At 43.7% G+C, this 12,272-nt stretch overlaps 2 protein-coding genes across 8 annotated transcripts in view; one reads left to right on the plus strand and one right to left on the minus strand.

Moving 5' to 3' along the window:
* clcn3 (chloride channel 3) overlaps window positions 1–6,455 on the plus strand; it is a 28,201-nt gene extending 21,746 nt beyond the window's left edge. For 6 of the 7 annotated variants that reach the window (XM_029526818.1, XM_029526821.1, XM_029526823.1 and 3 more), the window contains one exon: window positions 2,895–6,455. In XM_029526818.1, the coding sequence (XP_029382678.1) occupies window positions 2,895–3,074 (180 nt within the window). In that variant the 3' untranslated portion in view covers window positions 3,075–6,455. Of the gene's footprint in view, window positions 1–609; window positions 648–2,894 lie in introns of all 7 variants that reach the window. The other variant, XM_029526820.1, reaches the window with a different exon arrangement.
* mfap3l (microfibril associated protein 3 like) lies at window positions 6,061–12,242 on the minus strand. The gene is made up of 3 exons (XM_029526825.1): window positions 12,096–12,242; window positions 10,647–11,040; window positions 6,061–8,098 (listed from the first exon to the last, which is right to left on the minus strand). Exons 2-3 carry the CDS (start codon window positions 10,951–10,953, stop codon window positions 7,200–7,202), a joined length of 1,206 nt encoding a protein of 401 aa, XP_029382685.1. The 5' UTR covers window positions 10,954–11,040; window positions 12,096–12,242; the 3' UTR covers window positions 6,061–7,199.
* Between the last annotated feature and the right edge of the window lie 30 nt (window positions 12,243–12,272).

Raw genomic sequence — 12,272 nt, forward strand, 5'->3', positions numbered from 1 at the left:
CTTAAATTATTTTTGTCACTTTAAAGTATAATCTTATTATGTAACATGACAAATCATTTGCAAAACCCTGCAACGATATGACTGTATACAGATTTTCTTTCATTTTGCAATCACCATCCTCAAGTTGAAGACGTTTTGTCTCCCATTTAATCCCATAGTCGAGGTTTTAATGCAAAAAAAGTATTTCGTTTAGCAGACGGATGAAGCCCGCAGTGTTACAGGTTACATGTCTGAAACGTGCTCTCTAGATTTCCAGAGTGCAGCTTTGCAGCTCATCTCTGTCCAACTGCATTTGTAGCTACTGTAGCTCTGCTTAGTGCTGCGTCAGCTGCATCATTCACCTTCGTAGGATGTTTTTGTGTAACTACAAAGCTCAGATTCGTTCCGGCAGAGATCCGATGACATTTGTGTAACCAGTCAATAGTAGATGCAATGGAAATGATATGTCTGCAGTCATGTAACCATGATGCCTGTTGATTGTGGTGGTTGTTCATTTCATTTTGAAAATATTCACCCACCCAGGTTTCCTGTCCTCATTAATTACTGTTTTTTCCTATTTCTTTTTGCTTCTGTTTTAAAACCCCACCATTTCGCCCCGGGTGTCCGCAGATTGATGACATCTGACCCGTCGCCTTAACAACCACTTGGCGAGTAGCTAGCCGCCTTGGGAAAGCGGAGCACCTTTGTTTTCATGTGTTTTCATTAAAGGGTGTAATTAGTTTTTGAAGGGGAGGGAGTATAAACTGTAGTGATTGAACTGATTCCCATACTACTCTCATTCTTTAGTCGTAGTGAGTGGCCTTTTTGTGGTGATTGGTGATAGTAGTGCGTCGCCCAGTTTGTGTGGTGTGGCAACATTACCTCAATGAGGTAATCACTAATCCCACGAGTTAACCTCGCAGTGTTTCCTCTAAGCCAGCTGTGTCTTAAAGGTTCCTTTTGTTGTTGCATCTTTATATTACATTCCCACTTGGATGCCTTACACATAAGGCCCAAGGAAACACTTTCCACTGATCTAAAGCTGCCACTTGTCTGCATCAGAAAAGACTACAATCTGCACTCAGACCCAGGTCAAAGGGCTCAGGTGTGGAAACAACTCTAATTTTTGTCTTCCTTCCTAATCCTGCAGTCAGTCCACACAGAAAGATGAACTGTATTTCCACTAGAAGCCAACTTGTAGTGATTTCAGAGTTTTTTTTGCTGAATCACTGAAGGAAATCTTTAGCTACAGTTTAACTCGGCTTCAGCTGACAGAAAAAGGAGTTGAAATGTCCCTTTTCACTCTTAACGCAGAACAGTACATTGTAGGAAATACCTTTCCTTTTTCAAGGAGTTTTGTTTTGCATTATAAAGTTTTAAATGCAGCTCTTCCCAGTCAGAATTTCTGGTCATTATCTGGAACTAGAACATTATACTGAAGTGGCTGACTTATAGAGAACATTGTCTTGGTTTCCCCAGATCCCCCCACCCAAATCCTTGATCCTCTTTGATCTGCACGCGGGATCCCAAGTGTCTCCAACTGTCTGTGTTTGTTTGGCCCGCCTGAAAACGGCCCGGACGGCTGCAGATGTCGGCGGCTCTTAGGGAACCCGCGCCTGATCCGTGTGACCGGTGTTTCATGCCTCCTGCTGCTCCGTAGTGTTAGCTCTAAACCAAACCTCGGGTCATCTCAATCCTCTCACTCTGAATGTTTAGATGTTCCAGTCTTTTCTTTTCTTTTTTTTTTTTTAGTTGCTCTTTATTTCACTCTGCAGGGTTTGGCTCAGTGTCTGACTAAACACCACCTGACAGTATTAGAACAAAGCACACTAAACCTCTGTAGCAGATGGGACAGCTTCTACTCTCCACTTCAGCCATTTAAGCCTTCAGATTCTTCTTTTTGCTTTGTGCCTGAACTCAAGAGCACAACAACCGAAAAGGTTGTGATAATTTCAGATACCTAAGTTGGTTTGAAATCAAATCTGTGATTTGCCCAGCTGAATCTGGTCTGTGCTCCTGGTTCGGCAGGAGCCATTCTGAATGTGAGTACTGAGACCTGGTCAGACTTAGTTAGGGTCTGTGCTGAAGCTGTGACAGGAGGAGGAAGCAGCTCCATCACAGGAGTTTGAAACTGTGCACGTCACCATGTAAATGTTAAATGTGCTGTTGTGACGCTCTCTGCTGGTCACACACTGTAAAAACACAACAGGAACTGTCACTCATAAATTTTGTTGTGTGTTCCTTAAACAAACTCACATCTCTTAAACTTAACTCTCGTATTGTCAGCTGCTCGTTTTTAATCTGAAATTATATGCCTGTTACAGACATTTTAAGAGTCCAAGTGTATCAGCTCCAAAAGCTTTGATTGGCTGTCATATCCAATCAGCTCCATGTTCAGGCCCACAAAGACCACATGGGAAAATATAAAAGAAGTGTCAGACTCCTGTGGCAGGGATGTGTAACTTCTTCTCCTTCCTCTCAGAGGCTTTACCTTCTCACCTCGTCCTCTTCAGTATTTCTTGTCTCCTCTGTAGGATCCAGCATTTCTTCTTCTCTCCAGCTTCTTTTTGGATCGATGACACAAAACTGAAAAACCACGGCAGCGACTGAAACAACAACTTGTTCTGTCGGGTGTTGTTTCTGCCCTGCTGTCGTCTCTTCTTCCTCCTCTTCCTCTTTTCCTCTCCTTCCGCTGACTTTTGCTTCCTCAGGGTCTCGTGTTTTTGTTGGCTGCAGATTTTAGAATTCATAAGAAACAAACAAATGTGGACTCAATTCAAAATCATGTGCTCCCCTCTGATTGGATGCTTCCTTGCCAACAAAAACACGTTGTCTTCTTTCCATCACTACAAAACAGCCCGCAGCTCTCCACTTCTCTAAACCTCTTTTCCCTTCTTTGTTGTCTCACCCTGCAGGCGGCTTCTTGGTATTATCACAAAAAAAGATATCCTTCGTCACATGGCTCAAATGGCAAACCAGGATCCCGAGTCCATCATGTTCAACTGATCCGCTCCTTCCAGGACGGCCGGGTGGGAGGAGGAGGCGACAGCGAGGAGGAGGAAGAGGTACACCTCCTGGACGGCTCCAATCTCTGACATCCGGCTCCTGTTTTTTCTTTTTAGTTTTCAGCTTAGTAGACCCTGAACCTCACCGAGTGACTGTGGCCCCCAGAGACTTACCGGCCACGACAGGGAAGGCAATGATGACAGGAAAAAAAGAAAGACTATTACCATTCTGGCTGCTGAGGACACAAGGAGGTCACGGGTTTGCGCGCACACACACACACACACACACGAGGAATGCACTTTTTTTCACACACACACGCAGACACCTCAAACATGCATGCTGTCTCTGCACACACAACAAACACACATGCGACTCCCTAACCTGTAAAGAAAACACCCATTTGCACTCTTCATGTGCCTCACCCTTACCTGTCTCCGCTGAGGTCGTGGTGGGTGTCGCCTGGCCGGGGTCAGAGGTCAGAATGAACCGCTGATGAGGGATGCGATGAGGGACCTTGAAACCTCCAGGCTCCCGTTAAAAAAAAAAAAAAAAAAAAAAAAGACAAACCGTCACATCACCCCACACGCTCACACACCCACCAGACCTGTCCGTCCTCCACAAATTCATTGTTTACCTGTGAATTGTTTGTGAGAATACGTGTGTGTCCTTAGCACCGCTACATTCCAGCCAGGTTACCATGGGAACTGGGAGGATGTTGGGTGGAGAGACATGGCTTTAACGAGCAAGTGTGTGTGTGTCTGTCTGTGTGTGTGTGTGTGTGAGCGAGAGAGGGCGGTAGAGAGGCATTAGATGGGTACTGTGTTTGAAGATCAAAAATGGAAAACAAACACCTTTGTGAGTGTGTTATCTTTTCTGAGCCAGCTTAAGGGGTGTGTGTGTGTGTGTGTGTGTGTGTGTGTGTGTGTGTGTGTGTGTGTGTGTGTGTGTGTGTGTGTGTGTGTGTGTGTGTGTGTGTGTGTGTGCGCGTGTGTGTGCGCGCGCGCGAGTGAGTGTGTCTCCCATCCATTGTAAGTGAAGATGGGTCTAGTGTTTACGTAAACAGACAAAAAAGGAAAAAGCGTCCAAGCTGAGCTCTTTGTTACAGCGATCCCTTTTTCATCTGAAACTATTAATCTTATTATGACTTCAAATTTTAAATGATGATACAGTGAGAGGAAAAAGACAGAAGACAGAATTTTGACTGAAATATGTCCAGGTTTTTGACAAATTAGCATCTTGTTGAAAATAAATTGAAAATATTGTTTGGCAGAAAGTAAATAAACAGATTATTCAGCTCTCGATTCATCCTCAGGAGCCAAAAATCTTACACAAGAAAAACTCCAGTTTTAACAGGTTTTTTTTGCTTATTCTGTAAAGACTGAAAATATCTCACTCATTCAAACAAATTGGCCCCTTGTCCTTGTGTTGTATGATTCACATTTTCTAACAGTTGTTTAATATTGAGTTAGAGATGATTAATACTTAATATGCTGCTTTAAGATGATTGAAACAAATTGGATAAATATTCAAACACAACTTGGTCATTTGGAATAATTACTTTAAATCTCAATCAAGTATTTTTACAATTATTATTAATCAAACATAATCAACGTTAAAAACAAAACAAGATGACCCCTTTAACCAAACCTTTTTAGAATCTGGAAAACTCGCTGCTTTTCAGAAAATACTTGAATTAATAACAGTTTCAGCACTGGAAGTATGTTTATTCATCTAAACATAATCTCAAGAAGCAGAAACTCGTCAGTCCTGCAGCTCAGAGCAGCTTAAATTCAGATCTAAAACGATGTGACTGGCCAGTTTGAGCATTTTGAGCCTGATTTAAAAACAGGGATTCAGCGGTATCAGCATCTTATATGCCCATAAATCATCCAGGTTAAACTAAGCTTTACCTCACAGATCAAAACAAAAAGCACTGCGTGAGTTTAATGTGACAGGAAAAGTTCTGATACTGGTGGAAAAAACGGAAACATCTGAAGGTCAGTGAGTGAGCTGAAAATCAAGGTTGTGTTGTTGTTGTTGTTGTTGGCGGCGGCGGCTGTGAAGGTCAGGCTCAAAATCAGCATGAATTTAAACAGATGAATTCTTCGCTCGTGTCTCGTCAGCTGTCCAACATCTGCTCACGGTTTCTGTAGGTTGTGCTCAGTCTCGCACGTTCGATCTTGCTTCATCTGCTAAGTGCCTGGCTAAAGGGTTGTTGTGTTGTTGTTTTTAGGCTTTTCACACCTGACTTTTATTCTGAAATAGGAAACGAACAGCTGCCCTCTGTCGTCCTCAGAGCATGTTGTGGTCAGTGAGATAAAATGAAGCGATGGGGAGATGGCACCTTAGATTGGCGGCTGTGTGTGTGTGTGTGTGTGTGTCTGTCTGTGTGCGTGCGTGTATGTGTGTGTGTGTGTGTGTGTGGAAGGTGGGATTCATCCTGTGTACATCTTTCTGTTGCAGTGACTGTCCTGCTGTGGGTTGACAGGGAGTCTTTGTTAACCAGTGGTGTTGCCTAACATTGTATTTCATACTGATCTCGTTTTTGTTTTTGTTTTTTTTCCCTTTTTGTTTTTTTTTTGTTTTTTGCTTTTTTTTTTTATTTATGGTTAGTGTTGATAGAGTTGTGCATTATTATGAAGAATTTTATGTATGATTACATTGATCGTTTGATTGTACATTTAAAACAAAATATGGAAAGATTAAATTTTGTTTTAAATTAAAAAGAAAAAAGGTTAAAGTTGCAGAAGGTTGGCCTTAGTTCTTCCGCACGCTTCCTCTGAAACACTGAGGTTCTGTAGCAACAACAGAAAAGTTTAGTATGTCTGTGCAATAACGAAATATCTACCACTTATGTAGGCGTTTGTCCAAAAACTTTAAATGCTGGCTTCAATAAGTCCAGACTTTACTGCATATCTGGTAATTAGTTTTTTAAATATATAAAAACATCTACTTCATTAGATGACAACTCTGAGGAACTGTGATTAATAGACATAAATTGATAATTAGCCAAGATTTACTTAATCCTATATATAAATATAGATGTGTTATATAAATACACTGATAAAGAAAACTCACCTGACAGACCAAACTGTTTTTTTTTTCCACAGCACTTATATTTATTCCACTACCAAAAAGAGGCATCTGAGGAGCACCAGTAAAAGAAAAGAGTTCAGTTGATCGTCACAGACCGTTAGCCAAGCAAAAGAAGGAATAAAACGAGTCCTTTTAGTCGCAGAGAAAGATGTCAAACATCTCCGCTGTCCACGTTCACATGCAGCAGAAGTGCAGCTGTACTGTAAAGCCTCTGCAGAAGCAAGACAATGCTGAGCTCGCGCCAGGAGTTAAACCAAAATCTGAAAACGCCATGACTCTTCTCGACTGAGGCGAGAGAGGACAGAAGACTTTTAAAGAACTATTTTCACTAGCTGAGCAACAACCCCCACCAACCCCCCTAAAAAAAAAAAAAACAAACACACCACAATGGATAATATAATACTTTTAAAAAGATTTCAAAGGAAAAAAAAATCTAGAGTGTGTTTGTGTTTGACCCAGTCAAATATACATAAAGAGGTTAACCTGGCTTGTTTCTAGAAATACAAGAGGCCACACAATCATGAAATTGGGACCAAACTCAAATATTTTACATCAGTCCAGCATGCATCTCTAGATGAGCAGGGCGTTATACAATAAGAGCGGATCAGCTGGATGTGACTTCTGGAGCTTTCATCTGAAAACTGTATGAAGAGCAGTTGAGGGAGATATCTGGAGTTAGTTAAAAAACAAAAAAAATAAAATAAAATAATAATAATTAGCACTGTGAGAATCTAAACACTGAAAAATTTCCTCCCTCCCCAATACAGACCTTGATTTAAATAATAGTCTGAGCTATGAAAATCTCAACACGTGAAATATCCTTTTACAATTCATCTCTTCTGACAATAATAATAATCAGAATATTGATTACCCACCCAGGTACATTCAAGCATGAAAAAACTAGAGTGAGAAAAATGTTCAAGTGTCTAAAACCTTATGGTTTATACTCAGTAGCCTACAAAGATTTAAAGATATTGTTCCGTTCAGAGAAGATAAATAAAAATGTGATTGTTTCTCTCCAAAATGGGAAATTAAAAATGTTTTGTGGACCGTTTCTTGTCTTCAAGTGAAAATGCATAGCAGGATAAACGTGTTTCCTCCAGGGTTGGTTTGTTTCGTCACACATGGCTCTCATAAAACACCTGGCAGGGAGGGGTTTTGTCTGCCGGAGGTTCAGGCGCCGCCACTTCAGTGCCTGGCTCCGCTTCTGCCTCCGCCTCAGGCTGCTCCTCCTGCAGTGTCGGGGAGGAGGGTGTGTCCTCTGGCTGAGGCGGAGATTCGATGCTGCAGCATCCTCCCACAGCGAGCGGCGGGTGGACCGACACCTGGATGGCGATGTGCTGCGGCTGCTCCTGGACAGAGGAGTTGTCTGAGTCAGCGGCGGGGGACTCGCTGCGCTCCCTCTCTCTCTCCCTCTCCTGTAGGATGGTGAAGACGTCTCTCGCTCCGATGGAAGCCATCCTGCCCGCTACTTCCTGCCGCCCCTCAGGTGCTTGTCTGACAAACGTGTGCCTCATCTCCTCCACCCCCACCACCTCCAGGATCTCCTCCATGAAAGTGCGGCAGTTCATGATGAGCGGCGGCAACGGGATGCTGCGAGCCAGCTCCTCGATGTACCGCGCAAACTCCATGGTCTTGAACTGCGTCACCTTGGCCAGCTCCAGAGTTTTAGCTGAGGTGATGATGGGGATCCTCTTGGCGATCTCAAAGGCCTTCTGCAGCTTTTCGGCGCCCTCGGTGCGGAAGAACTCATTGATGGCTTTCTCCGTCTTCTTTAGGTGGCTGCTCATCATGCAGAGGCGCGTGACATTCAGGGCCATGATGATGGTGAAGGTGACCAGACACACCACCATGTAGTACACGCCCATGTCGCCGTTGGTGAAGACCACCCGCAGTGTTACTGTGCAGTTGGAGCTGCCGTGCACGTTGGATGCCATGCAGGTGTACTTCCCGCGATCTGCAAACTCGATGCTGGTGATGTTGAGGACACCACCGTCCAGCAGCCACCACTTCCCACCTGCAGAGACAGACGCAGAAGCAAAGAAAACAACTTTCAGTTCATGATATTTAGCACGTCTCTCTACAGTCAAAGTGAAAACCCTGAAAATCCTCTTCATGTGTCCACAGGAAACTCTGTTCTGCAGTGTTTGCTGCTTTCTAACGGGAACTTGCTTCGTCAGATTTGCTTATGTTGCACTGTTCTGACTCCTTTAGTGCAGCCTGACAACTCAAGAACACGTTGTTTTGGCACACACACCAATAAAGCCATTTTAAAGGCCTTACAGAAATGTATTAATGTACACAAAGTCCTTGAGGCAGCTCGTATTTAAGCCTCCATCTGTGCTGATATGAACATATGGGGCCGATCGTGCTCAGTATGTGATATATATTTGATATCAGACCACTGGATATGGTTTTGTTCAGTCTCAGTGACTTGAGAACAGCAGCGAGCTTTCTAAATGCTGTCCATGTTGAAACAGGTGCTGCAGCTGCCTCAATGGGGGGTTTGAGTCACTGATCAAAATAAGGCCAATCTATATTTCAGTGGAGTGAGATAAACAACCATGAAAACGTGTTTTAAAGGGTCACTTCACCCTATTTACAAACCACACAACAACTTTATCTCACAATTTTACGATTGATAAAATTCAGCATTGGGTATTTAAATATTATTTAAAGGGTTTGTGAACAAATTTCCCCCCAAAACAAATCGTGCCACGCATTTTCTCCTTTCACTGAGAGGCTCATGAAGACTAAAAATATTATTAGTCATTAACTGAGGGCAGCTATGGGCTCCCACAGAAGGAACCCATACAGACTGTTCTGTGAAAACAGCAATAATGTCTATTTATACATAAGACCAGAGACTTAAAGTCCGACAGGAAGCCAGCAAAGTTCTCCCAGTCTGGATGGCACCGCCCTCCTCGCTGCTGGCGCAGTCAGCTTCACACACATGTCCTCTGGGGATGAATGAGCAGGAAAAAGAAGCTCCAACAGAAGCATCCTGCCCATTCGGCTTTTCATGTGAGAGCAAGCTTTCTAACTTTACCTCCACCACCAGATCATCTCATACAATGGATGCATGGGGGGGGGTGCTGCTATGGGGAAAGTCACCCACTCTCTAATGATATTCCTGAGTGAACGCTCTCTGAGGTACAGATGTTGTTCTGGGTTTGTGGGTCATAATAACAACGCCGCCTCGCCTTCTGACTGCAGGTTTCAACAGGTCGGCTCAGGAGAACCAGCAAAACAAGAAACGACTCCTGGCGTTCTCGCTGAGACTGATCTCAGCACTCAGAATATCACTAGCACCAAGAGAAACTGTCATCCTAAATAACTTCCTGAAATGCACCGCCGCAGCAAGAAGATAATCACTGCTGCCAGTAAAAATGTGCAATGATTGAGCTTAATTTCCCCCGTCTGACTTTGATTAAAGAGTCGAAGACTAACTTCAACAGTGTCCACAACGTCTCCAGGTCCTCTTGTCTTCTCATTCTCTGTTTGAAAGGAGCATATTCTGCCTTTACCTGACCGAACATGCCAACGGCTTTGCATACACTCAGTTGTAAGATGGAGAGTCGGCTGCTTTGTTCTTACTGAGTCTTGTGATCGTCCATCCAGATGGAAACGCTTAACACCAGAACAGGAAATGGGCTTTCTGGACCCGACCTCACATCTACAAGCTCCGAAAGCTGCATTCACAACGTCTATCACAGATTATCATCATTCTGAGCCAGAACGGCGGCCCTGAAGAAGCTCAAACAGAAAATAAGCAGCTGCTCCTTCAGGCGAATGACGAAACAAAACATTTCATCCAAATGGTTCATGAGGAACATTTTTACACCTGTGACTATTGTTTTCTATATCAGCCTGCACACACTGGTGTGCGTTTGTGTGTATCAAAGCATCAGGATACACCAGTTTCCTCTTTAGCAGAGTCAAATCATCTAAAAGCAGCATTTTTGTGTGTTCTCACATCAAAACATCTCGGCACAAATATACTGTCTGTGTGGCTCTTCCAGTGTGTTCCTACATTATTTCGAAACAGCATATTTGATCAAAACAGGAATTCCAGCCAGGTCATTTCATCCATCAACAGCTTGGTCTATCAATTTAAAATAAAATGTACTGTCACAGAATTAATCCAAACACATTCTACCATTTTCTGAGTGTCCTAAGTTTACATGCATGAGGTAGCTGCACCATGAAAACTGCCTCTCAACAGCTCTTTAAGTACAGTGTGTGAAACATGTTGACTGAGCTGACTGCGTGGGATTTGTAGTTTTTTAGGGCAGCTTCTACTGGGCACAGTAAGAAAGATGCAGTTTTAACCTGGTTGGTCACAGCCACAGAAAAGATGGACTACCCTCACTAACATTGTAAAAATTGTTACGCTCCTCTCTCGAATAAAACGATAATAAATAATTAACGCTAACCACCTCTTCTCCATAATATTCGGATCAAACGTGTTTAAGGAATGACACCTTTTTCTGTGAATGACATTATAATGGAGTGACAAAGAGAAGAGGACACCAGGTTTAAAGTGACAACACAATGTGACTCACCACTGGTCTCTGTGTCCAGCCGGTCTCCATGGGAGTTGAACCACAGCACTCTGGGGAACGGGTCTCCAGTGACATTGCAATCAATCAGCACGCAGCTCCCCTCGCGGGCAATTATCTGGTTCACTTTTGTGAACACACCTGGGACAAACCCTCCCACGTTGCCGGCTTGTGTGTGGTTTCCATCCGTGTCCTGCAGTAAGGCCCCGGCGATGTGAGAGGTGATGAGGGACACCAGGACCACAGAAACGTATCCAACGGTCCAGTGCATTTTCTCCAAATGTCGGCGAGGGAGAAGACACGGTGTCATTCCTCCTGGGTCTCCATCCTGCACACCGGCTATCTCTTGATGTCAGAAGGCAATTTGGCTTTCAGCTCGCTGACTCGAAACATCCCACTGAAAACAAAGTGAACGGCATTCAGTAATCACAGACAACCTGTTTAAGACTTGATGCTCGGCATCTGGAATAAACTGAGAACAGACTTAATTTTTGGTTGGTGATCAGTGATCCATGTCTGTCTGCAGATTTCATTTCCATGATAACTTCTAACTATTGTTGACTATCAAACTCCAGCTTTTCTTTGTTTTGTATTACAAAGACACCAAAGCAGTGATGAAGGAAGTGTGTGTCAGGTGTGGAAACATTAACACGTTGTGTGTTTTCACTGATTTATCATCATCATCATCCGTTAAACTGGATAAAAAGTCCGGAAACTGCTGCTGCCAACGTGTTTTCACGGGTCACAGATGAAAAGTGGGAAATAAACATTTCTGCAGGCGGCAGCGGGATGAATTGTGACAGTGTGATTGTTGTTGTGCAGCTTTAAACAGCTGCTGGTCGGATTGTTGTGAAAACAAAGACACAACGCAACATAACGGAGCTGTACGTGGGCTCCGTCTACTTCCCAGTCCGCCTCGTCGCCAAACACGTAGCCAACGAAGATGACATCGCTTAAAAAAGCCTAATGTGAGTCAGATGTCTACACATGCAGCCCGTAATAATCTGGATTATTGGTTATACATGCAAATTATTGCTGCTTTTGTCATTAATTTTTCCGTTTTGCGTTTTGTGGAGCCCAAAAAAGAGGCATGGGACCCGGCTATGTGCTGGAGCACCGTCAGTTTCCTATCACGGGACACCGTCTGTAACCCAGCTGGTTACAAAACGCTGTTAGCTTGTAGCATTGTATTTATTTTATTATTAATGGACGAAAATGTTTGTTAATCGTTTGTATTTCTCATAAAAAAAAAACACAGTTAAACCGAACTGAAGTTGTAGCTCCACACCAGCGGCTAACGCTACCAGCCCTGCCCGGCTCCAACGGTCCGCCGGGCGGCCAAGCCGACGTGGACGTTAGCGGCTAAATGTTGGCTAAAAAAAAAAAACAAAGAAAGAAAGAAAAGATAATTCCTGAAATTAAACATAAACTCTGTCGGGTTTTCCTACTTACATCACGGCGTGTCGCCGAGGAAAACCGGGATGTGTGACGGGGAAGAAGCAGAAGACGAGTCGGCGTTTATTGCTCCGGCATCTCCGTCCTCCCACCGCCGGTCCTCCCTCCGCTCAGCTGCCGCCAACTGGCCTTCCTTCTCCGGGAGTCGGTGGGTGTCACCGGCGCTGGAAGAGG

The sequence above is a fragment of the Echeneis naucrates genome, chromosome 18 (genome assembly GCF_900963305.1).
Source record: "Echeneis naucrates chromosome 18, fEcheNa1.1, whole genome shotgun sequence".
Lineage (NCBI taxonomy): Eukaryota > Metazoa > Chordata > Actinopteri > Carangiformes > Echeneidae > Echeneis > Echeneis naucrates.